Source organism: Myotis daubentonii, chromosome 7, assembly GCF_963259705.1.
Source record: "Myotis daubentonii chromosome 7, mMyoDau2.1, whole genome shotgun sequence".
Lineage (NCBI taxonomy): Eukaryota > Metazoa > Chordata > Mammalia > Chiroptera > Vespertilionidae > Myotis > Myotis daubentonii.
In genome coordinates, this window is record NC_081846.1 from 7,179,214 (window position 1) to 7,206,505 (window position 27,292).

General features: G+C 39.5%; 1 protein-coding gene across 1 annotated transcript; it reads right to left on the bottom strand.

The window, feature by feature from the left end:
• BOLL (boule homolog, RNA binding protein) lies at positions 1–26,540 on the bottom strand. Its single transcript, XM_059702450.1, has 10 exons — positions 26,520–26,540; positions 22,091–22,234; positions 19,041–19,132; positions 17,151–17,205; positions 15,721–15,796; positions 14,536–14,663; positions 9,231–9,302; positions 4,890–4,937; positions 3,975–4,103; positions 1–117 (listed from the first exon to the last, which is right to left on the bottom strand). Exons 1-10 carry the CDS (start codon positions 26,538–26,540, stop codon positions 1–3), a joined length of 882 nt encoding a protein of 293 aa, XP_059558433.1.
• Between the last annotated feature and the right edge of the window lie 752 nt (positions 26,541–27,292).

Below are 27,292 nucleotides of genomic sequence, written 5' to 3' on the forward strand. Positions count from 1 at the left end.
TCAAAACAAACTTCTTACTTTAATTGGTTCAGGCTGCATCACAGGTGCAGGCATAGCAATGGCACTTGAAGCATAAACCTGGTGATATGTTCCTTGAACTCCATGATCAGAATAGGGCTATTACAAAAAGAGAAATGTATTGCCTTTCATTTATTATTTAAAAATACTTATTCAGCACTACAATGTACTAGGCATTTTGCTACACAATGGAGAAACACAGATGCAAAACACATCTCCCATCTTTAACTTATAGACTGATCTCGGACAGACAAGTAGTCAAAATTACCATAAGACCTATAAGACATGTATAGGGATGCATGGGAGGAAAGGTAAGAACTACTTGATTTAGCTTAAGAAAGTTGGGGAGGTAGCCAGTCAAGTTTTCTAGTGGAGCTGAAGCCTGAATTTGAAGAATTAGGGAAAGAAGATGGGACTAGTATGCACAAAGACATCGAGGCAACCAAGAACACATCTCCTTTGGAAGACCTGCGTAGGCTGTCTGGTATGGCTGGAGGAAAGAATATACACTAAAAAAGAGCTGAAAGAGAGACATTAGAGCAAAAGGGAGGGAAAAGATCATGTCAAAGCAGATTTTTGGCCTGTCCAACAGATGGTGGAACCATTTATTGAGATATGGAATACAAAAAAAGCAAGTTTGATGCTTATGTAATTGTATGTAAGGGGGTTGGAGAGAAGTTAGGTTTACAATACAGGGTGTCACCCCAAAATGTATAAACACTTTAATAGCTGATAGCTCAATTTTGAAAATAAAATGTATTTTAATAAATACTGACTTTATAATTATTCAGTGTGTTCATACTTTTTTGGGGACAACCTATAAAATCTGAGGTATTTGTAGGACTCCTAGTAGCAATATACTGTTGATAGAAAGCTAAATGGCTCCATCTAAAGTGTTTTCTAGTTAGCAACCTACTTTATTAATTAACTTATATCTTTGCCTACACCTTCTACCAGAAACATTAAAATAAAAGCATGCATATAACATTTTTATGAAAATATCATAGAAATAGTACCAGTTATAAGCTAATATAAGTAGTAGCTCCAGAAAAATCTTATTAGAGTCCATTGGTTTAATACCAAAAGTAGATTGTGGCTAAAAATCTAGTGTTAAAGAATTCTTACCTTACTTCCCCCTCCCCTTGAAAACCAGAAAAAAACAAAAAGAACCAAAGATAGATTAAAAAAAAATGCCATCATCAATTAAACAAGGGTTAAAATATCCATTATCCCCAAACCATGAACAATTTAAAACATCTGACAAATGCTATACAATTTGGACCCATATAAGTGAGGACTATGAAGCTTCCTCAGACTTCAGGAAAAATAAAGATCTGCTTAAAAATCAATGTTCTAAAAGACCTATTGAAAAAGTCTTAAGTGTAGGGGTATGTCAGGCCAATGCAGCAGCAGGGAATATTTTCAGAGATCCAATTTCATATTATTTAATAGCAGGGGATATGGAATTGAAGGAGAAATCATGTTTCCATATTTTTATCTACTGCCTTGTCTTATAGCTGAGGAACACTGCTGGAGGTGAAACAGGTTGAAGGTAGAAAGGGAAGTAGCAATTACTACAACCCAATACAGAAAATGATTCCCAGAATGCTAAAAACCGAGGGAAGAGCATCTCAACCAGGAGACTTACAACACCATGCAAAGCAGCTTCAGACAACAGTCTGATCTTCCCACCCTCTATTTTGACAAGTAGTTGGTCTCATGTAAAAATTAGCATAAAGGTAAAAAGGAAAAAGCAAGCAACTTAAGCATGCATACTGCCTCTTCAACTACATTAAGGAAAGACAAAAGTTGAAGGGTGAGAAATTACCCTAGAAAAACTGGAAAAGTTCAAATAAATATAATTTTTTTGAATCTTAAAGAAATTATAATAACATGATCTCTAAAAAGGAGCTCAAAAGAGAGATTTTAAGCCAACATAAATTTATAGACAATGATGTAACCAAAGTGGCAGAGATTGAGATAAAAAAGATTAAAAATAAGAGAGATGAGATGATGCCCTGGCTGGTTAGCTCAATGGTGCAGTGGTTCTCAACCTTCCTAATGCCATGACCCTTTAATACAGTTCCTCATGTTGTGGTGACCCCCAACCATAAAGTTATTTTTGTTGCTACTTCATAAATATACTTTTGCTACTGTTATGAATTGTAATGTAAACTTCTGATATGCAGGATGTATTTTCATTGTTCGCGACCCACAGGTTGAGAATCGCTGGAGAGTGTTGGTCTGTGCTACGAAAGGTCGCAATTTGATTCCCAGTCAAGGGCAAGTAGCTGGGTTGCAGGTTTGATTCACCACATGGTTGGGACGCATGTGGAAGGCAATCAATCAATGTGTCTTGATGTTTCTCTCTCTTTCTCTTCCCCTCTCCCTCCCTCCATCTGCTCTCTCTAAAAATCAATGGGAAAAATATCCTCTCGTGAGGACTAACAAAATAAAATAAAACACATAAAATAGATGAAAGCCTTAATAGTCATAATAAAAATAGAATAAACACAATGAGAAATATAGTCATAGGTACTTTGAAAAAGTATACAACAAGTACCATAAAATAATTACCTGAGAGATGATAGATATGAAAGACAAAAAGTGATGTAACGCCCTGACCAGTTTGGCTCAGTGGATGGAGCGTCAGCCTGCGGACTGAGGGGTCCTGGGTTCGATTCTGGCCAAGGGCATGTACCTTGGTTGCGGGCACATCCCCAGTAGGAGGTGTGCAAGAGGCAGCTGATCGATGTTTCTCTCTCATCCATGTTTCTAACTCTCTATCCCTCTCTCTTCCTCTCTGTGAAAAATCAATAAAATATATTAAAAAAGTGATCTAACATATACATAATTTGTATTCTATTGTTTAAGTCACCCAGTCTGTGGTACTTTGTTCCATCAGACTTTGTGTAAAATATACAGGTATCAAGCAGTTATTTTGTTTTTGTTAATCCTCATCCGAGGACATTTTTCCATTGATTTTTAGAGAGAAACATCGATCTGAGAGAGACACATTTGAGGATTGGTTGCCTCCCGCATGTGCCCTGACCAGGGCCAGGGATCAAGTCTGCAACGGAGGCATGTGCCATTGACGGGAATCAAACCAGGGACCCTTCAGTCTGTAAGCTGAGGCTCTATCCACTGAGCAACCAGCCAGGGATCAGCAGTTCTTTGATAGCTAGTCTTATTTTCTTTCCGACTTTATAGACAAAAACATGTTGAACAAGAATGTAAGAACTCAAAGAACATAGCATCCATGTGCCTTCTTTAATAAAGATACTTGCAGATGTAATCAACCAAGTGATAAATGGAGGAAGAGACGATGAATGAAGAAATCCCGGTAAAGGTATTTTTTTAGTAATCATTAAGATTCAACTGTGGACTTTATTGTTCAAGAACAAAATTATAATGTTATAAGTGTTAGCAATATAAAAATAGTACAAAACATTTAAATTGGGAGGTGGGTGCTAATTTCCTAATCTTTCACAACACTGATTTCAAACATGCATGTGCAGTTCCTGGAAAATATCTGGTAAGGTTATTAGTAATGGTTCAGGAATATAATTTAAAGACATGCTAGTCACCATCTATAGTTATAAAATAAATTTGACTTACGTTTTTGAAGGAAGAATTTTTTAAAATTTTTTCTTGGCTTAATTTTTATGTGCTTTTAATTGACAGAATGTTAGCAACTATATAGATTGATAGACAAATCAGAAGCAGTATTTGGTATCTTACTCTTTAAAGGAGATCGAGTCAGGAATGAGCCTAGTAAAGCGAACAGTTGATTTGAGAAATGATTCTGAACTAGTTAGTGAAGAAGTCAAAGATGAAGCATTCTTAGATATAAAAAAGGAAAAAGATATGCAACTTCAATGAAGGTCTTGAACAAACACTTTTAGAAAAGAAAAAGAAATAAATGTAAGATAAATTACTTGGAGACTATTACGTACTTCTGGAATGGAAGCTTCCATCAGAGACAGCGGAGGAGGAACACATCCTCCATCTTGTGCAATTTCCACTGGTTGATAAAAAACCTCAGACGGCTGTAGATATAGGAACGGAGCAGAAGAGGCAGGAGACTGAAACACAAAATCACAGTTCCAAATATGATTAGTTATGACATTTAAACCAAATGATTTATCCAACAGGTGAGAGAAATATTTGTTTCATATTTTTCTGAAGTTCTTTTTCAAGGATAGCTTAGAAGTATCTCAGCAACGAATTAGGAGCTCTGGGGTTGTTATAAATTCCAGTTGTGTAGATGTCATTAAAAAACTGTATCACTAGTAAGGACTACAAGTTCTTAGTGCTTCAGAACCTCATCTATAAACTGAGATAATTTTATTAAGATCACTACTAAAGGCTGTAATAATATAAATAATGGTATTTAAACTATCATAACCATCTATTCTCAGCTTTGTGACTCGCATGGAGGTGGAAAATGTCAAAAAAGATGAAACAATCTTTTGGTGGGATACTATTTGTTATCAAAGTTGGGAGATGGAATACCTATTTGAGAGCATAGGTCAAACAAGCAAAATATGAAGGCTAGAAAAATGTTAAAATTTCCAATAATACTAATAAAAAGAAGTAATTTTTCATGTTTTTGCAACACTCATTTATAAAATGCTTTCACTTACATAGTCTCATTTGATCTTCACAAAAATCATGAGAAAACTTACAAAGGGATAGTAGTCTCATTACTTCTATTTCACAAATGAGGAAGCTGAGAAATATAGTGATTAAATAAACTGCCAAAGGTATCACAGTTAATAAATAAAAGAGAAAGATCTCTAACCTAGTTCTCCTGATTTTAATATTCATGCAGTATTCACAAAAGCATAGTGAAAAAAGTTAATATTTACCTGAGGAACACTCCACTGCCACTGACCTGGTAGACACTGTGCAGGGGCCTAAAATGAAAGAAAAAAGACCCCACAGATAATAAACAAGGGTTAAAATTGGATTATTTACATGCAAAGAATGGAGTTGGACCCCTATACCTCAAACTATGTACAAAAACTCAGAATGGATCCAAGACCAAAATTAAGACCTAGAACTATAGAACTATTCCAAAAAGAGGTCATAAATCTCTATGACTTTGAATGAAGCAAATTTTAAAATTATGACATCAAAAGCACAAGCAACAAAAGCAAGAAAAGAAAAAAGATAAACTGAACTTCATCAAAATTAAAATCAATAATGTGTTGCAAGGATGTGAAAACATTAGAACTTTTATAAATTGCTGGTAGGAATGTGAAATGGTACAGTCTTTTTGGTAAACAGCATGACACCAAAAGGTTAAACACAGAGATACCATATAAACTCAGTAATTCAACTCTGAGGTGTAAGACCTAAGAGAAATGAAAACATGTCTGCACAACAACTTGTACACAAATGTTCATAGCAGCATTATTTACAACAGCCCCAAATAAAAATAAAATAAAAACAACCCAAATGTCCATCATCTGATGGATAAACAAAATGTAGTATATCTATATAATGGAATATTATTCAGCCATAAAAAGGAATGAAATACTGATACATGCTACCACATGGACAAATCATGAAAATATTATGTTAGGTGAAAGAATAATAAAAAAAGATCATATTTTATTTATTTTTTGGGGGGGAGATCAAATGATATTTTTATTTTGAATGTTGATATTTGAAGGAGTAAAATATTATTTTTAAAGAAGATCCTTTTTAAAAATATATTTTTATTGATTTCAGAGAGGAAGGGCTTAAAATATTTTAATAAAAATATCTGAAGTAAAATGATTTATATATAGATTTGTTAGATAAATGAAATCACTACTTTTGAAGTGAAAAACACAAAGGAGATAAAACATGACTAAACCATGAATTACCTGATCTGATTAGCAAAAATTGATAAAGCTATCAATCTTGAATTTGTAAAAAGAAAGGGTAAGGGACTATTTTTATCAAAATGGGAATTTTAAGGATAGACTGATGAAGAATATATAACTCAAAAGAAGTATGTGAAGTAAAATTATTTCTTATGTTGTAAAATATATTACAAATTGGTACCAAAATCTTTCCTAAGTACATGAAGGCAACATACTTTCAATTTTATAACTGCAAGTAGAAAACCAGAGTTAAAGTATAAAACTAAATTGCATTAGAAAATTTTCAGAATACATCCGCTATGTCAAGTGAGCTACAGCTGTATGTTAATCAATCAATAAAAAAGGAGCTGGTTCAATAGGGTGCAAGCAGAAAGGGACTTTCCTTTTCCACCCTCCACTTCAAAAGCATTGTGCTGTGTAGTCTTCCTTGCCCTTGGAGAAAAATGAGGACAAGTCACTTTTGGGTGTGGTAGATTCCAAATGCCGACTCTCTAGTTAGAACTTTTGATTCCAGCAAGACTATGCTAGCCCTTGATTCAGAAGTTTATTTTACACAGATTATTTCTCTACGAAGGTAATTTCTCTAGAGTTTTTTTGCAAAGAGTCTCTTCTGTGAGGTTCACACCTTGCTCTTGGGAAACATAACCTTTGCTTGCTGTGAGAAGTTTAACACATTCCCACTGTAGACCTTCCCTCCTGGCTCTGCCTCCCGTAGACCACTCCAGCTTTTTCTTTGAACTTTTTTTTAGGAGAGGTCGGGTCCAAGTGGTATCATCTCACAAATTTCAAGGGAATATTAAGCTTAGTTATTTTCAGAAGTCATCTTCACTTGGTTGAGGAGGACTCTTAACTCCCTTGTTAAGCTTCCTTCTTACCAATCTTCCCTATCAATCTCTTCTTCCCCTTATCTGTGCACAAGGTGGGCAATGAGTTAAAGATCTCAAAACTGGTTTCACAATTGGTTTCTCATGTTAAATGGTCTGGTACTTAACGTTCTGTGTTTGGGGCCTCTGCTGAAAATCTGAGCCAGTTTAGGAAAAGTCATGCTACATATATATTTTAAATAAATATCATTAAGTTCTATTTTTAGTAAGTGAAAGAAACACTTTAGTTTTATATTTAGCATAGTAATATAATAATAAGTGACCTCCCCCAAAGCCAGTCTAATACCAGAAAGAATTCCAATGACCTTAACATTTTATGTGGGTCTGTTTTAAAAGTTCAAAAAGAAAAAAATAAACAAATGCATTCTCTTTCACTATTTCAGAGTATGAAAGAATGTGGTTTTATTTTTGAATGGTATAGACCAGAAGCTGGCAAACTTTTTTTGTAAAGGGCCAGAGGATGAATATTTTAAGCTTTGCAGATCATAATATCTCTGTTGTAAGTACTCAACTGTGCCACTGTAGCACAAAAGCATCTACAGACAATATGTAAACATGTATGGCTGTAGTTCAACTATGCCTTATTTACAAAACAACAAAATAGTCTGGCATTACAGTTCACTTATCCGTCTCCAACAAGAATGAAAAAAAGAATGCTGGCTAACCAGAAGATGCTATCATAATATAATCACAATATAATCGTGATTTTAACATACATTATAGTTGACCCTTGAACAACATCGGTTTGAAATGCGTGTGTCCATTTATACATGGATGTTTTTAGTAAATGTTGGCCCTCAATATTTATTTTCAATAAAATTGGCTCTCCACATCCCGTTTTGCATAGATGAATTAAAACAACTGAGGATGTGAAAGACAGATGGTACGCATTGTTCTATGCCATCCTATCTAATAATAGACAAACATGATAATTAACCATACCTCTGCTATGCTCCCCATTGGCTAATCAGGGTGATATGCAAATTAACTGCCAACAAAGATGGTGGCCGGCAGCCAGGCAGCTGAAGTGAGCAGGAGGCTTGCTTGCTCCAGTGATGGAAGAAGCCAAGGTTTCCTGCCTGCTGCGGCTGGGCTCTGAGCTGCACGCTAAGCAACAATATTACAAGTATAGAAGCTAAACAATCCCCAGAAACCTGCTTTCAGCCAGCCGGCCTGGGAGCTGGAGCCGCAACAAAGTTTCAATTACAGAAGGTAAATAAATCCCAGAATAAAAAAAAAAAAAAAGAGAGAGACTGGAAGCTTCAATTGCAGGCTTGGCCCATCTGAAAACAGCCCTCAGCCCCTCATCCAGGCTGGCCAGGCACCTCAGTGGGAACCCCCACCCTGAGGGGGTGTGGGCAGCCTGAAAACAGCCATCAGCCCCTCACCCAGGCTGGCCACGCATCCTAGCGGGACCCCCACCCTGATCCGGGACACCATTCAGGGCAAACCAGCCGGCCCCCACCATGCACCAGGCCTCTATCCTATATAGTAAAAGAGTAATATGCAAACTGACCCTAACAGCAGAAAGACTGGGAATGACTGGTCACTATGACACACACTGACCACCAGGGGGTAGACACTCAATGCAGGAGCTGCCCTCTGGTGGTCAGGGTGCTCTCACATGGGGAGCTCTGCTCAGCCACAAGCCAGGCTGCTGGCTGCCAGTACAGCGGTGGTGGTGGGAGCCTCTCCTGCCTCCTCAGCAGCGCTAAGGATGTCCGACTGCAGCTTAGGTCTGCTCCCCGCTGGCAAGTGGACATCCCCCGATGGCTGCCGGGCAGCCAGAGGGATGTCTGATTGCCAACTTAGGCCCAATCCCTGGGGAGCAGGCCTCAGCCAGCAGATGGTCATCCCCCGAGGGATCCCAGACTGTGAGAGGGCACAGGCCGGGCTGAGGGACCCCCCCCACCCCCCAGTGCACAAATTTTTGTGCACCAGGCCTCTAGTTTTATATAAGAGACTTAAGCACCCAAGGATTTTGGTGTCTGTGGGTGTGGGGTGGTGGGTCCTGGAACCAATCACAGAACTCATGTGTGTGGTAGGGGTCAGTGCCCCTAATCTCCTCAGTGTTTAAGGGTCAACTATATATTAAATACGGTAATAAGAAATTAATGTAATGTTAACAGTAACATTAAAAATTCAGTCTGTGGTCCAATATCTGTATCTTACTTTAGGAATTATTTTAAAGACTTTTTAGATCGTTAGGGGAACAAAACTGACCTAATTATATTTTGTAAAAGGAAGCAAATAGTCCATATTCCTGTATGACATTGTTTACTCCTCCTATAACCCCCTGTCAGAAAACCCCCTACAAAAACATTGCTATCAAGGCTTAACTATCTCTTTAATTACTACAGTATTTGCATGACAAAGAATAAAATGAGAGATACCCAAAAAAAAAGACTAAAGTGATCAAGGAGAATTTTCACTGTACTAATTTAATGTTTACCTGGTAGTGATATGCAGACTGCTGATAAACAGGCTGAGTTACCATCACAGGGGAACTAGATATAGAACGTGACTATGAGAGGAAAGAAAATGGAAAATTATTTTAGGCAAAATTCTTTAAAATAGTTTATAATAAAATTTATCTCAAATTGTTACCTAAACCCAGGCAAATTATAGTTTATTATTGGAAATGTCATTTTCCCACCTCTTATTGATATTACCAACTCCACTTAAGTTTATTAAAATCATCACAGTATTCCTATGTGGTTTTATTTTTATGGTAATGTTAAAACCACCATCAGAAACGTTGCTTTTAGTCCAAAGATTATGAAAATACTAGAGGCTCAGTGCATGAAATTCATGCACTTGGAGGGGGTGGTGTCCTTCAGCCTGGGAGCCCTCAGTGGATGTCCAACTGATAGCTCTTAGTGCTGCTTCGGAGGTGGGAGAGGCTCCTGCTACCGCCGCTGTGCTTGCCAGCCTGTGAGCCTGGCTTCTGGCTGAGCGGCACTCCCCCAGTGGGAGCGCACTGACCACCAGGGGGCAGCTTCTGCATTGAGCATCTGCCCCCTGGTGGTCAATTTGTGTCAGAGGGGCCGGTCATTCCGCTGTTTGGTCGATTTGCATATTAGCCTTTTATTATATAGGATAGGTCTAAGACTATTCAGAGGGCAATGGCAGCTAGACTTAAGGTGTCACTGCCTATTTCCATTGTGGAGACCAGCAGTAGATAATGTGTACATAGCATTTAGACTTGAATGAACAATCATAGCTGATTTTGCCACTAATTTCCGACTACTTATAAATAATCAACATCCTATTTCCTTGTTATACATTTAATTAAAGCAAATATATAAATTATTGAAGCACTTGTTAAATTCTATTTTATTCATTTGACATTTAAATGAATTAATCATCCAATAAATAAACTTACAAGTGATTTATCTGTTTGGAAAAAGTATACACCTAACACTCAATTATTCAGAGTAATAGAGTAAATCCCCAAATTTAAAACCAGCTTATTAATAAAACAGGCAAGTTGTTTTAAGGTAGGTAAAATAAGCTTTAATGATAGCAATTAAAATTCATTTTCTAATAACAGGGATGTAATTTACATTGTTTTAATGTTTTACCCCAGTAATACTAAAGTAAAGTATTATAGCTCTCTTTGCACAATCTGTAGACTATCTATCATATGCTACTAAAATTGCACCATAGATTAACACTGGAAAATAATAATTTATTAAGAGATTATAGGAGGAGCAAAACATGATAATCTTAGCATATACAAAAAAGCATTTGTTAAATTCAATAGCCTTTCATGATAAAAACCCTTAGCAAACAGAATAAAAAGGAACTCCTTTATTGATTTAGGGCATTAATTCTTCACCAGGTTTGACTTTGTCCCTGTAGGGAACATTTGGCAATATTTTTGGTTTTCTAAATGTAGGGAGGCTAAGACACTGCTAAACATCCTAAATATACAGCCTCCCACAACAAAAAGTCATCTGGCCCAAAATGGCAGTAGTGCTGAAGTTGAGAAACCATGGTTAAAATTAAGAGTATCTTTGAAAACCTACAGTGCATATATATGTATGTACTAGGGGCCCGGTGCACGAAATTCGTGCACTAGGTGGTGGGGGGGGGGAGTGTCCCTCAGCCCAGCCTGCCCCCTCTCACATACTGAGAGCCCTCAGGCGTTGACCCCCATCACCCTCCAATCGCAGGATCGGCCCCTTTGTCAGAGGCGTCAGGCCTGGGCAGGGGACCCTCATTTCCCCCCATCACTGGTTCTGTCCCCAGCCCAGGCCTGATGTCTCTGGCCCAGGCGTCAGGCCTGGGCAGGGGACCCCCAGACCCCTCCGATTGCTGGCTCTGCCCCTTGCCCAGGCCTGATGCCTTGGCCAGAGGCGTAGACCCCCATCACCGTCCGATCGCCTGATCGGCCCCTTGCCCAGGCCTGACGCCTCCGCCAGAGGTGTCAGTCTTGGACAGGGGACCCCCATCTCTCCCCGATCACTGGCTCTGGCCCCCACCCAGGCCTGAGGCCTCTGGCCCAGGAATCATGCCTGGGCAGGGGACCCCCATCTCCCTCTGATCGCTTGCTCCACCCCCTGCCCAAGCCTGACGCCTCTGACCCAGGCTTCAGGCCTGGGCAAGGGGACCATCATATCCCCCCAATCCCCGGCTCTGCCCCCCACCCAGGCCTGATGCCTCGGCCAGAGGAGTTGACCCTCATCACCCTCCGATCACCAATCACTGGATCGGCCCCTTGACCAGGCCCGAGGCCTCCGGCAGAGGTGTCAGGCCTGGGCAGGGGATCCCCAGCTCCCTGCGGTTGCAGGCTCCGCCCCTGCCCAGGCCTAACGCCTCTGGCCTAGGCGTCCGGCCCGGGCAGCGGGGACCTGCAGTGGCAGCGGGGGGCGCCGCGATGGCGCGGGCTCCACCCCTGCCCCTGCAGGACGCCTCTGGCTGAGGCGTCTGGCCTGGGCAGCGGGGACCCGCAGCTGCAGCGGCCCCGCCATCGTGGGCTCCGCTTTAGGCCCAAGCAAGGGACCCCAGCTCCCGGGACTGCCAGCTTCGACCGTGCCCAGCTCCCATCGCTGGCTCCACCCCACTTCCTGCTATCACTGGCCAGGGCGGAAAAGGCACCTGATTCTCCGATCATGGCTGGGGGGCAGGGCAAAGGCAGCGCAAATCTTAGTTGGCAGTTAATTTGCATATAGCCCTGATTAGCCAATGAAAAGGGTAGTGTCGTACGCCAATTACCATTTTTCCCTTTTATTAGTGTAGATGTATGTATGTATGTACATACAGGGTGCTCCCCAAAATATATATATATACACTATTTTCTGATAGCTCAATTTATGTTATTTTCTTTTCAGATTTAACCCATTAGAATTAATAATTATTCAAAGTGTGTATACATTTTTTGGGGACACCTTATATATGTATATGTGTGTGTATAAATAAAATATATATTTTTTAATTTTTATATACTTTATTGATTTTTTACAGAGAGGAAGGGAGAGGGGATAGAGAGTTAGCAACACTGATGAGAGAGAAACATCGATCAGCTGCCTCTTGCACACCTCCTACTGGGGATGTGCCTACAACCAAGGTACATGCCCTTGGCCGGAATCGAACCTGGAACCTTTCAGTCTGCAGGCTGATGCTGTATCCACTGAGCCAAACGGGTCAGGGCTATAAATAAAATATTAATGGCAACTCACTGGACTTATTTTTTCTTTCAAAACAAGGTCATTGTGTTATTGCATAAACACTATAGCTGAGGTACTGCCAGTGCAATAACTCAATGCGGAAAAACATGAGACACAAAAGAGCAGAAAGCAATAGAGGTACATTGCATCATAAATGACTGTCTCTGTGAGAGTTTGGCACTTTAAATATCAACGTTTAAAAATCAAAAGCATTACTACATACCAGCCACAATGTATTGAAAAAATAGGATTTAAAAACATACACCATTCATAAACTATAGCGTACCTCAGAATAAATTCAACAAAAAATATGTCAAACTTTTTAAAAAATATATTTTTATTGATTTCAGAGAGGAAGGGAGAGGGAGAGAGAGATAGAAACATCAATGACAAGAGAGAATCACTGATCGGCTGCCTCCTGCACACCCTGCTACTGGGGATCGAGTCCGAAACCCGGGAATGTGCCCTTGACCGGAATCCAACCTGGGACCCTTTAGTCCATAGGCGAATGCTCTCTCCACTGAGCCAAACCAGCTAGTGTGTGTCAAACTTTTTTATGGAGAAAAGGAAATTTGATTGATGGATGGAAATTAAAGAGGACCTAAATAAGTGTTCACTAGTAAGAAAATTTAATATACCCAAATGTTCCAAATTGATCTATATTGAATCCAATTCTAACCAAAACCCAAAAAGGCTTTTCAGAGAATGGAATAAGCAGAATTATAAAATTTGTATTTGTGAAAGCAAAAACATAAAGATAGATGAGAGACTCCTGAAGAGCACAGTGCCAGAACTGCCCTGTCAGATCTTATGGTTCATTATAAAGCAATAGGAATTAAAACAGAATTGGGAAGGGCAGCCTTGGAACAGAGAGCTCAGAAAGAGACCCACACATGGAAAACTTGGCATTTGATAAAGGATTTGTTTCAAAACGGGAAGAGGATAGATTAGTCAACACAAACTCCTGATTTGATATCTACATATGAAAAACAGCAACATGACAGTATTTTTAAAATAAAATATAGAATACCTGTATTTTTTTAAAAATGTTTTTTAATTGATTTTAGAGAGAGAGGGAGAGGGTTAGGGTCTAGTTAACATCCATCACCACACATAGAACCTTTTCTATTCTTAAAATATACAGCTGCAAAGTTTGATAAAAACATACCTAAACCAAATCTACAGTATATAGCAGAGACGGCGAACCTTTTGAGCTCGGCGTGTCAGCATTTTGAAAAACCCTAACTTAACTCTGGTGCCGTATCACATATAGAAATTTTTGATATTTGCAACCATAGTAAAACAAGATTCATATTTTGACATTTATTTTATATATTTAAATGCCATTTAACAAAGAAAAATCAACCAAAAAAATGAGTTCGTGTGTCACCTCTGACACATGTGTCATAGGTTCGCTATCACTGGTATATAGTATGCCTAAACTATTTAAAATTATGATAAATTTCAGTTATCAACTTAAAAATGAGAGTATTCTATAATTTTCAAAAACATTTAGAAGATATAGAACCAAAAAACTTTTAAGACTACTTGTCTTAGACAAACTTATGACACATGCACCATTTGGATGTTCATTTTAGTACTGATTGTAGAAAAAACTTAAAATGTCCCTCAATTAGGGAATATACACTCATACAATGGAATATTATAAAATTTTAAAGTAAGTGAACTAGAAATACTAGAATCAACATGGTTTAATCTAAAAGACTTACTTATATAGTGTCTAAAAACACCCAAAGCAATACTATATATTGTTTTAGCATACCTATATTTGTAGTAAAAACATGTAAAACAGGAAAGATATTCTGGTTACCTCTGAGGAGGAAAGGAGGGTAAGAGAATGCGAGCAAGGAGACTTTATGTGACTTTACCGTATTTTATTCTTCCCATTAAAAATCTTAAGTTAAATATGGCTAAATGGTAACATACACTAAACTTGAGTGGTAGCTACATGGCTATTATATTATTATTTGTACTTGTCTGTGGTTGACATTTTTTGGAAATAAAATAAATATTTTAAAAATTAATAGTAATAGATGGAAACCCTTCTAAAATGAAATTACTTACAGGCCAAGGTGGTGGGACAGAAGTTACTTCTGGAGTATGAAAATAAGCAACACCATTATGGTAAGTGTAAGGATATCCAGTTGAAGTTGTTAGGTACATTGTTCCAGCTGCTGGCATTATACTGGAACCTAAAGTAAAGATTAAATAATAATAATTGAAATGCTAAATTTAACTTTAAAGACTGTAATTTCTGAACACTGGAAAATGTTTATCTTAATACACCTATATAGTTACAGTAAAAATTGAATGTTGTTATTTTTTAATTCTATATGTTAAAATATCTTTGAAGTATATATTTTCAAACTTATTACCTTAAAAATTTTATTAGCTTAAGGTGCATAAAAAAGAAACAAGTTTAATAAGAAATACTAAAATTTCACCAATTCAGACTTTAATATCAGTAAAATGAAACACAAAGCTAACAATTAGATTATTATTTTTACAATGTAAATTATATGTAATTCATTTACTCTACAGTCACTGTAGTGAAGTTCCTAAGACTTAATAAGACATTTATTTGTAAAAGCCAATGGTGAGGGAGGCAGTGAAGTAGGAGGAGATTCTACTTTCTGGAAGACATTTTGGTTGCCCCCTACAAATTCTAAATTGATAAATACCAAATCAAAACTAAACTCGCTATCTGTTAACTTCTAAGTCAAAAACAGAACAGTCCAAATGAACACAATCTATTAATTTGTCAATGGATGTATAATAAGTACTTAATGTTCTTTTTATTTATTTATTTTAAAAATATTTTATTGATTTTTTACAGAGAGGAAGGGAGAGGGAGAGTTAGAAACATCGATGAGAGAGAAACATCGATGAGCTGCCTCCTGCACACCCCCCACTGGGGATGTGCCCGCAGCCAGGGTACATGCCCTTGATTGGAATCGAACCTGGGACCCTTCAGTACGCAGGCCGACGCCCTATCCACTGAGCCAAACCGGTTAGAGCTGGAATATATTTAAGCATCATTATACAGGTAAAATTTCCCCAACCCACCCCTTCCCAATCTAGTATATATTAATTTGTGATGAGAAATATTCATTTGGCCACCAACTTTGCCAAAGTAACTTTATTAAATGAAAGGAACCTGATATTTTAATGAAGTTCTACCGAAAGGTTAATATTTAAAAAAAGAACCATATAAAAATATTGAAAAATACATTAGTTGTTAATACATACGAGGGATCCCTACTTGTTGTTTTCTTATTGCTGGACCAATGTTTAGTTTCTTATCCTTATAATTCAGTTTTTCAGCCTAAAATAAGAAAAATTTTTTTTTATTATTTTGGTACTATTGTTTATAAAACCAATACGGAAAATTAGTAAGAAACACTTTTTTAAATTCAGACTATAACATTCTTTGATAGCAGCAAGTCACAGTGGAAAGGGCAAAATTTTTGGATTTAAACAGATCTAGGTCCGAATCTACTGCTCACCCCAATTCCTCATCTGAAATACAGTCAATTCTCTATTCATGGATTTGGGAATTAATCTACTCATTAAAATTTATTTGTAATCCCCAAATCAATACTCATGGCAATTTAGCGGTTACTAGCTGGCAAGAGCAGAGGTGAAAAATGTGAACTGCCTGACACACATGGTTCCAGTTGAGATCAAAGAAGGCGACACTGTCTTATTTCAGCTTTTATACTGTAAACAAGTGTCTTTCTGTGGTCTATATAGTGCCACGTGTTTTGCATTTTTGTCTTTATGTTGGTGATTTTGCTACTTAAAATGGCCTTTGAGTGTGGTGCTGAAGCACTGGTCAGTGTTGTTAGGCGTAAGAAGGCTGTCATGTGCCTTATGGAGAAGAGGTGGACTTCATTCAGGCATGAGCTGCAGTGCTGTTGGCCATGAAATCAGTTATTAATGAATTAATACTACTAAGTATGTCTTTAAACAGAAACACACATAAAATAAAGTTATGTGTTGATTGGTTGATGAAAATATTGGGGGCAGAAGCTTGTGGAAACCTAGGCGTATACTTGTAGAAACAGCAGTTCAATATTTGCTAATTCAGTATTTGTGGTGACTTTATAGAACATTGCTACTATAAACAAGGAGAACGGAGTACTTAATATACAATTAATATTTAACTGAGAATTTAATATACAATTCAAAATCTATTTTTTCTAAAAAATGTAATGTCACCTTTGCCAAATTTAAGTTATTACCCCAAATTACAGGCTACAGATTTTTTTTTTAATATGAATGTTCTTAGATCATATAAAGATTTTCATAGGAGGGGAAATAATCAAAGAAAACCTCATTCTAGAAATCCATATGTGTAGTGTTTTTTAGGAATTTAAAGTAGTATTAACACTCAGAAAATATATATCCTCACATTCTTAGCTTAAGCAAATAAAGTAAAAAATTAGATTACAACTCCACAACCATACTCATGTAATGATTTGAAATTTCTCTTTAATGCCTTTTTTTTATTAATTCAATTTTTTTGTAGGCTAATGTCAATCTTAAGATGAAAATAAGTTAAAAAAAATTTTAGCAACTGATCATTGTACTAGAACTGTACTATTAAAATAAACACCACAAAGAATTATTTTGAAAGAAATTCCAAAAAGAAAGTTAAATACATTAAAACATCTTACCTCTTGTAAAATTTTTTGTGCATCTTCTTGTGTTTCAAAAGTGACGAAACCATACCTAAATAAATGAATTATTTTCTTAGAACATTACTTTAGAATTATATTACAATTTAAAAAAAATTTGTTTTAAGAATGGGCCACTGTAGGAGTGAGCATTTTTCTATGGTGCATCAGCATAAAAAACTTAGGAGAATTTTTAGAGAATAGTGAAACTTAACACTATCATTTCCTCTTAGAGTCAGGGGACTAAAAGAAAAAAACTCAGGTTCCTGAAATAGTTTCAGATCTGAACTGTATAAGATAGAAGAGCATAAGAGATACATGTTCTGGCTTATAAATTAGGATGTAATAAATTTCAGTCCAGAGCAATAATCTCTATAAAATAACAGAGGTTTGGCTTAAATAGAAAAAAAAATTTTAATTAAAAAATGTCAACACAAAAAAACTTTTACATTGGTAAATGTGTATACAAATACATTAATTACTATTATGAGCACATATAAACCGATAATACAATTATGTATTTACTAAACAAATTAAACTAGAAATATGCCCAATGTAGACTTTACACCTACTTTTCATATCTAATTGTTACCTTCAGAGTATAATTCATATAACATTCAAGATACAAATACATGTTCAAAAAAAACCAAAACAGGTAGACAAAAAGAAATAAAAAGCATATCCCTCCAAAATGTAATTTCTATTTAAATAACTTAAGGAAACTCTTTTGAGTAGTGCTATGTTTCTTATTTTCTTAATTATTGTATAAAGTTTCTTTTTTTTAAACAAAGGAACTTCTCTTTTTTATTTGGCTAAACATTAAACAAGGGTTAAGGAAGTATTTTTACACTGAGTTTTTTTGTAGAACACATACACCACCCAGTGGAAAAGGCATAAAATAGTTTATACGTATTTCTATGTGATTATCAATGATAAAAATGGATATTACCAAAATACTGCCAATTCTAAAGCTAAACAAAAGAAATACAATCTCACTTTATCATAACATTGTTCATCAGTAGGAAGAAGTCGCTCATCTGTTTAGAAAAAACCTCTCTGCAGAATCCCATTACCTCTTCCAAAGTACCCACTTGTCATGTTGTTTGCCTCTTCTATAGTTTTCTATCACTTCATTGGTCCCTTCTCTTATACCTATAAATACGGACGTCTTGCCTCTCTTTCAAGGAAACAAGTACGTACAATCTTTCTCTGATCTCCACTGCCTTAACTATTTTAACTTTGCAGTCAAACTTCTTAGGTAAGTACACTATATAAACTACTTTTTTTTTTCCTTTGAAATTTGGCTTTTGCATATACCAACTTACTAAAACAGCTCTAAGGTCATTAGACATTTCTAGACAAATCCGACTGCTTTCTTCTCAATTTTCATTCTCCTTGATTAAGAAATTAAAAATTATTCTGAGTTATATTTCTCAGATTAGTTCCTTAATGAGGTCTCTGATGCACAACCTACAGAGATTCCTTTGTGTCAGCTTTTTTTCAAATAAAGCTCGATTTAGTCTAAAGCAGGTATGTAGTTGCAACAATATCTGATTCCTTTAGCTTCTGGTTCCTCAGCTATTGGACATTATCTACTCAACATTAAGTGCTTGCTATGTAACACTGAATGGTCCCTTAGCCCATGCAAGAATAATTCCCAACAAATTATAGTGTCTCCCTTCCTCCAACACACACACACACACACACACACACACACACACACACACACACACACACGAGATCAAAAGGTAGGGCAAAAGGGAGGAGGAAAGAAGACTGCACAAAAATCTCTTTCGAAAAAATGGAAGCAAAGTAAGTTAGCATGCAAAACCTAGTAACCCAATAAAAACACAATTGCTAATTCTATGTACTATCTATAGTGATACTAACCCTTTAGACACTCCAGCTCTGTCATTTACAATCTTCACTTCTTTTACAGACCCATATTGAGAAAAAAATTTTCTTAAATCATTTTCATTTGTCTAATGGCATGAAAAAAACAAAAACATTTTTTAATTGATAAAAGATGTAAAAACTCATGCTTGTTTTAGAGACAGAAAAGTTTATAAATAAATAATATGAATGAGTATAAGAATACCTCTCATTAAAACAGTGCATGAAACCACTAGGTTATTAAAATCAATATATGTAAATACTTTGCTTTATTCAGAACTACATTGTTAAACATAGTTTTATAGTAAAAAGTTTTAAGCTGAATTGTTTTAAAACTGCAAAGAAAGCTCAGTATTTAAAGGAGTTCTTATTCTCTAGTTGGCCAGTTGAAAAATATAATTTGCATTAAGCATGTCTGTAATTGTAGTAAAGAAATACAGGTGGTCCATGCTGTTCGAAGGTTTGTCTAACACCACTTTTACAGAAGACCTACATTAGCACCTGTTTTGGCTAACCAAAAGAAATCCAAAGAGAACTTCTGCTTTTACGAGAAAAGGCAATTGGAAATATGCTCAGCTGTTGTTCTGCAGCAAGCCCGTATACCACAGAGGCAGCGCAGCCCACCTCCTCCCCTGGAACTGCACTCACAGCTCAGCATCAAGCTGCTATAGCTCTGAACTGTGCCTGTGAGCATCTGTGCTTTATCTTGATTTATTTTGTGTATCCCTGAGCAAGATGTGTCCTGAGGTGTCAGAAAAGCCTGAGAGAGTGCATGGAGATGCTATGCTTAGCTTAAAACTGGACGTAAACATATTTGGTATGATTTGGTTGGGTATTTTGGGAGGCCTGGGAAACACTAAAAATTTTTCCATATGCATTTATGTCCTCGCTTTAGAACATTTCAGTTTATGAAAGGTTTCATAGGAATGCTCTACTTTCAGGAAGTGGAGGAAACATGTGTTCCTAGAGGGCTCACATGAAGGCAGTGGAACTAAGTTATGTTGGCCTACACCAGTCACTTTTAATCAGCATAGTATCCTGGAAGAGTAGGTCTTAGGAAAGGAATATATTTCCAGACGTTCGTGAACTCATTTTGTGATAACAATGAAGTAGTTACATAATTTAAAGTTTTTGGATGCTTTATCATACTTAATATACATTTTAGCTAAATAGACATTATTATATTCAAAATAAAATTTGAATTATAATTAGACTATAATATATAAGATATCTACTAAGATAGTTTTGGCATATCTAGTTTATTTTTAAAATATTTTTTTGACCAGAGTGGAAGGGAGAGGGAGAGATAGAAAGAAACATCAATGATGAGAGAGAATCATTGATTGGCTGTCTCCTGCACACACCCCACTGGGGATCGAGCCCGCAACCTAGGCATGTGCCCTTGACCAGAATCGAATCCGGGACCCTTCAGTCGGCAGGCTGATGCTCTATCCACGGAGCCAAACTAGCTAGGGCTGGCATATCTAGTTTTAATTACTCTCATAATAGACTTATTATCACCTTTCTTGCAGTATTTATACTAAATTCATTGCAATTTCATTTTCTGGTTCATCTGTAACTGTTTGCCCTAAGAGGATCTTTAAATATCCCTAGAAAAAATTTTCTTTATAGACATAGGTAAGCACATGCCTAGCAGCAGAGCTAATGCCTTTTGAGTTCCACTGCTACCTTACTACTTAAATACACTATTGTTTAGTTAGTAACCTGAAGCCTGCTAACGTGGATGGTGACACATACTGAGCTAACTGGAGAATAAATGAATGACTCATTTCAGGACAAAATGAAATTAACACCAGAATAAGACTTTCTATTGGAGAACTGAAAACAAATTAATTCAAAATATTTTCTGATAAAGAATCAATAGCTCAATTTTGCAATTCAAACTTAAAGGAGACAGAAAGTCAAGATGACTAAATATTACAGAGAGATGGGCTTCTAAAAAAAGTTTTAAAAAGTTTGAGACTTCTTGGGGCTACAGTAAACAGTTTCATTGTGGGAATTTATCTATGATTTTGGAAAAGGTTTAAGGGAGGGAATTCTAGCAGTTATCGTAAAGCTATGACTGCATTGTAACAATATAGCCTCCCAAATTCATTTTGTAGTTTTCAGTAAGTTAGAATAACATAGCCAGATGTTTAAATTTATTGATGATTTATTTTAAAAAATATACTAAGCTATTTTAATATAAATCCTGAACAAGAATAATCAACTTGAATATTTATGGTCTGCCATTAATATTTTCCATAGAAATAAAATATTTAAAATAGGCATTTCATAAGAAATCATTTTTCTTTATTTTTAGTGAACCATTCTTATAGTTGCTTAAGGTTCCACTTAATATATCCTTGCATGCCTTTTCTGTAGGTGTTTACTATATGGGGATGCTGTAAAACATCTCACAAAGTATGCCTTTCTGAAACAGCTTATTATATCATTTAAATATATTACTGTTAAGATGCTTTATTCTGACAAGAACACAGGCCTGTTTGGGTGATCAAATTTTAAGTTAGGTGATAGGCAGCAATTTGCAAAAGATGAAAGTCTAGGAGAGTACTCAGGAATCAGAAATAAAAGTTGGGGTAAAGAAAGGATTTCATAGGACAAATTTTGTGTGTGTGTGTTTTTTTGAGTCTACTTTTGTAAATTATAATCACTTATTTGGGCTTCTGGAGTACTATGCAAGAAAGTATAACTAATATGATATGGTGAAATGAAGAATATGGCGCTATGAGTCAGGAAAGTAGGATTCTAGTCTTTTTGCTGTCACTAAGTAGCTAGCTAGGAGACTTATAGACAGATCAGTGAGTCTCAATTTCCATGTATGTGAAACTACACAATTATATATGCTCTATTTAATCTCCACTGTTTTTGAAAATATTCTCTATATTAAGACACATTGAAAACTATTAATCATTGTACAAATAGCAAATGTTATTATTTTTATAGTTGCACAAGGAAACAATTTCCAAGAAATAAAACTACTTCTAATGCAAAAATTACACCATGTTATACACTGAAATAGGTACCTTAAAGTCAATTCCTCCTACGAAGATGCGATTAGGGATCACTGTTCCATATCTTGGGGCACTTGTTGGGTTATTCAAAGGCACAGGTGATGCAGGATTAGGGGATGAAGACAATGAATCTGTTCGTGTCTGATTTGATGTTTGCTGTAAAATAAAATTCTTTTTAAACTTTTAGTACTGGATATCACTTTAAAAAATATGTTTTTATTGTTTTTTTAAAAAATATATTTTTATTGATAGCAGAGAGGAAGGGAGAGGGAGAGAGAGAGATAGAAACATCAATGATGAGAGAAAATCATTGATTGGCTGCCTCCTGCACGCCCCCTACTGTGGTTGAGCCCAAAACCTGGGCATGTGCTCTGGACCAATCGTACCCAGAACCCTTTAGTCTGCAGGTGGACGCTTTATCCACCGAGCCAAACAAGTTAGGGCACGCTGGATATAACTTTTTTTAAAAATATATTTTTATTAATTTTAGAGAGTAAGGGAGAGGGAGAGAGAGAGATAGAAACATCAATGATGAGAGAGAATCATTGATCAGCTGCCTCCTGCACGCCCCGCACTGGGGATCGAGCCCGCAATCTGGGGCATATGCCCTTGACCAGAATTGAACCCAGGACCCTTGAGTTCGCACGTGGACACTCTATTCACTGAGCCAAACCGCTAGGGCTGGATATAACTTTTGATACAGGCTGAAAACATGTATGTTTCAAAAAGATGTCATTTAAATAAAATATACTTTAGACTTTAATTTTATTCTAATTTATGAAGATTATAATGAAAGCTAGTAACTTTTTTGGGCAACATAAAGATAGGAAATGTAGAATCTACTCCATTATAGTAGATAAAATCTTAACTATATTAACATACTTGTTAATTATTATTAAGTATACCACTAGAATATTATAGCCAATTAAATATTGTAAGTATTAAGGAGGAATTTTAAACTCAAAAAAGAAAAGTTTGAGAAAGAGAAAAGTAGCACTGGAAAGCTAGGAGCTGGCCTGGCACAACCAACTTGGTCCTGGTGGTTTTAGGAGTTGGCCCAGAACTCATAGCTAGGCTGTGGTATTCTCTTGTTAACAGAACACCAACAAGGCTACTCTGTGATTGTGATGGATCGAGATAAAAATAAGACCACTCCATAATCACGTCTGATCACTGACAAAAACAAAAGCATTGTCCAAACCATGAGAAGGACTAAACATCCTTCTATTCTGGCTGAAATGAGTGACTGCTCCTCCTTCTTTATCAGCTTTAGCCTTGATCTATTATTTCTTGCCTACAAGAATTAACATACTAATCAATTACTCCCACGTCCTGACAACATGCATTTCAGAATAAAGCCCTCTTCCTTGAACTCTAAAAAATGCTTAACATAAGCCTAAACCCTGTAAGTTCGTTTTAACATCATCTTACTGAGAGGTCCCATGGTGTGTACCTTATGAAGGACAACAATTCAATAGACTCAACTTTATTAAACTACAGATGTGCTCCTGGCGGTCTCTGGCCAAAGAACATTGACAAGTTAATAGACACTGACATTCAGATTTGTTTTTCAGTTCTAACATTATTTTTTTAAATGCACTTGTTAGTTTGAAGATTTGACTGATTGCATTAAAAATTATACTATACCTAACCCTGAATGGGTGGCTCAGATGGTTGGAGCATTATTCTGTATGTCAAAAGGTTGAGTTGATTCCCCATAAGGGCACATACTTAGGGTGAGGGTTCAATCCATGGTTGGGGCATGTACCGGAGGCAACCGATCAATGTCTCTCTCTCTCTCTCTCTCTCAACATATCCTTGTGTGAAGATTTAAAAAAATTATATACCTATAAGTATGCATTTTTATACCAAAGAATTGAGCTCAGTGTATAGTCATATGTTCATAGTTCTAAGTCAGGGGGCCTAATTTAGATTTTAATAAATATAAGCCTTTGCACAATGGAAAGATAATAGACTCCTAAGGTACATCTAAAAAAAGAAGACTTGGGAATAGAATTTTGAAGAGAAATCAATTCAAGAACTTGCTAATTATTTTCCTTCTAGGAACACTAAACAGACTTCTGGGACAATCTAACATACTAAGTGAGTTTCTAAAAAAGCCTGAAGTTCATAATTTCAATTCTCTGAGAAACAAATACATAAAAATAAAATTTTCAATTTAGATAATGGACTTGTTCTTTTTCACATTTTGTCTCGTCTTTCATTTCATTAGCCAATAAAACCATCATCTCTAAATTAATTTCTGCAAGATGGACAAACCACTAGGCCAGTGGTGACTAGGAGGCTATAGACTGAACCTTTTGGGCTCTATTCTCCATATTGTCTTAAGGGGGAAAAACACATACTTTCTAATATGGCAGTTCATAAAAACATCTACTAAACCACAGAAAAGTCATCATATTTAAAATTACTATATTGTTGTTTCCAACTGAAGAAATCTGGACTCCAATCTTAACATAAGCATCCTCTCTGGGCATTTGGAGGTTATTTGTAACTTCACTTGTGGGACACGTGCCTAGAATAGATGATTTTGGGATGCTTAATTTTATTTTTTAACTGTAGATTGGTATTGCTAGAAAAAATAGAAGATATAATCTTGTCTCTGCCTGTTTAGAAAGTGTAGAAATTATCTATTTGCAAATTTAAAATCAGTCTTCATGAAATTCTCTTACAAAGTGAGTTCGATGGATGAGCGCATTTGTTCTCAAATTTGTTTACATAAAAGTCACCCCCATTTTTCCTATCCCGGATAGAGGGATGGCATGAGCAGAAGTGAACAGAGTGCTTTATTTCCAATCCCGAGAAACTAGTTAACCGGGTGTGGGACGGGGGACGGGGAGGTCAACTTTTTCATCCAATGCACTTCCTTCTCCAGCGGCTAAGGCCCCTGCTCTACTGTGGGCTCCATCTGCTTCTCCTCTTTACCACTTATCGCTTTCCAACGCGGCATTTGCCATGTTTACTGCCTGTCTCTTCCCACTAAAGGTAATGCTCACAAGGGAAGGGGTTTTGCCCGTGCTGTTCCCTGCAGCACCTAGGGCACAGCATGATGGTGCAGAGCAGGGATTCGGGAAATATTTGAACGGACGAAGCACTTCTTGCTCGCATTGCCAACCAGCAGCCTGCAGGCTTTAGAACACAGTGTGAGGAACAGCCTAGAAAATACTCGAATGTTTGTGGGTGGAGTCCCTAGGGAAGGGCAGCGATGCAGAGTGAGCCGCTCCAGCCTCCCCTCCGGCCGGCGATCCATTTGCAAAGGCATGAAAAGCCCATGTGCGCAGCGAGCCGCGGGGACTGGGGCACGAGGAGGGCCCTGCGCTCAGGGAGCGTGGAGCACCACCCAGTTCACGAAAAGCGTCCTCCGTCCAACGAAGGGATGCGCCTTCACTACCGCCACCCGCTGGGGATTAACCGGGACCCCCATCCGCCACTTGGCCCCCGGAGACACGGAGACGACAGGAAGGGGGCGGCTAACCGTCGCAGTCACGGCCTCGACGCTCCGTCCCCTGCGAGGCCAGCAAGTGGAGGCACCGGAGGAAATGGCCGCGGAGACAACTTCCTCGGGTTCCCGCGGGTCATCGTGAATTTGGGCGCCGACACGCGGGTCCACCCCCTCCCCACCAAAGTGCGGGAGGGAAAAAAAGGCTAACCAGCGAGAAATTTTGCCCCACAAACCCGCCAGCAGCGGTGGCGGGAACCCTCAACGGCACCGACCCGACGTCGGCCTCGTGCGTAGCTCATCCCGCGGCCCTCTCGTAGCGCGCGCTGATTGGCTGCCGGCGGGCGCGGGGCGGGGCTGCGTGTGGCGGCGGCCGCCCCGCCCCCGCCGGCTCCTCCCCCTGGCCGCCCCTCCCCCCGCCGGCTCCTCCCCCTGGCCGCCCCTCCCCCCCGCCCCCGCCCCCGGCTCGGGCGACCTGCTCGGACCCGTGACTTGGTGTTGGGGTGTCCCGTCCAGCCTGGGCCCCCGCCCCCGTGCCCTTCTCCCAGGCCTTCGGGCCCCCACGGGCCCGTCGAGGAGGGAGGAGGCGCCGCTCCGACAGCCCCTCGTGGCGGCGGCCGGGCTGAGTCCCGGGGAGCGAGCGTCCAAGCGCAGTTTGGGCGGGAAAGCTCTCTGTTGCCCGGACCCAGTGGGGTGCACAGGGCCCCGCCGCCGCCGCTCCCCCAAACCTCCCGGCCGTTTCCGAGGCCCCGAGGCTTGCCGGACCCGGCCAGGCCCAGCGGCCGCGCCTTCCCGAACCCACGACACAATCCGACGAGGTTGGCGGACCGACGCCGCTCTTCGCCGTGGTCGACGGGGCGACAGGCCCGCGTCTCCTCAACAAAAGCCAGCCTGGCGCCTGGGCTCCAGACCCGCCCCTCCGAACCCCGCCCGCTCCCCTCGCCACCCCGGGACCGGGGCCGGGGCCGGACCCGTCCTCACCGCCGCGGGCTCGCTCTCCATCTTCCTCCGTGCCCTTCGGGAGCCGAGCGCCGGAGTGACTGGACGGCCGGGTCTGGAGCTCCGTCGCGTCTCTCCGAGAGCTGCCCCCTCTGCCCCTCGCACCAGGGCAGCTCTCGCTCACCGGGGCAGGAGCAGCTCTCGCTCACCGGGGCAGGAGCTGCCCTGGGGAGGGGCGGCGGGGACGCCGCGGGGGGAGGGGCGCGAGGAGGGGCCGAGGCCGGGCGGTCCGGGGCAGGGCGGGCGGGCGGGCGGCGGGGCGGCTCGACGGCAGGTTCTGGGCCGCCGTCGCCTGCTCGGCCGGCGGGCGCGGAGGACGGACGGTTACGCCCAGCCCCGGGCGCCGCACGCCGGTCCCGCTGGCCCCCTGGGCGCCCCGGCGGCCTCTGGGACCTGGGGCTTTGCTGGGAGCGGGAGCGGGATGCGGGCTGTTTCCAGAGGCGCCCTCTCCCCCGGGCGCTCGGGGAGGCCGGGCCGCCGCGTTGCACCTGCCGTCGCCGTCCCTCATGCCGCCGAGCGGGCGGGGCGGCGGGGCGGCGGGGCGGGACCCTCCCCTGTGCCCAGCCCAAGCTCAGGCGGGACCGCACAGCCTCGGAGCCGACCCGGGGTGCAGCCAGGGCGCCGGCGGGTGAGGACTGAGCGGCCCTTGGCCTTGGGGTCCCGGGTAGACGCGGCTTCGGCAGACATCTCTCTGCAGGAGAGCGGGGCCAGGTCCCGGGGCGGTGCCCGACTCAGCGCAGGGCCCGGTGGAGGGA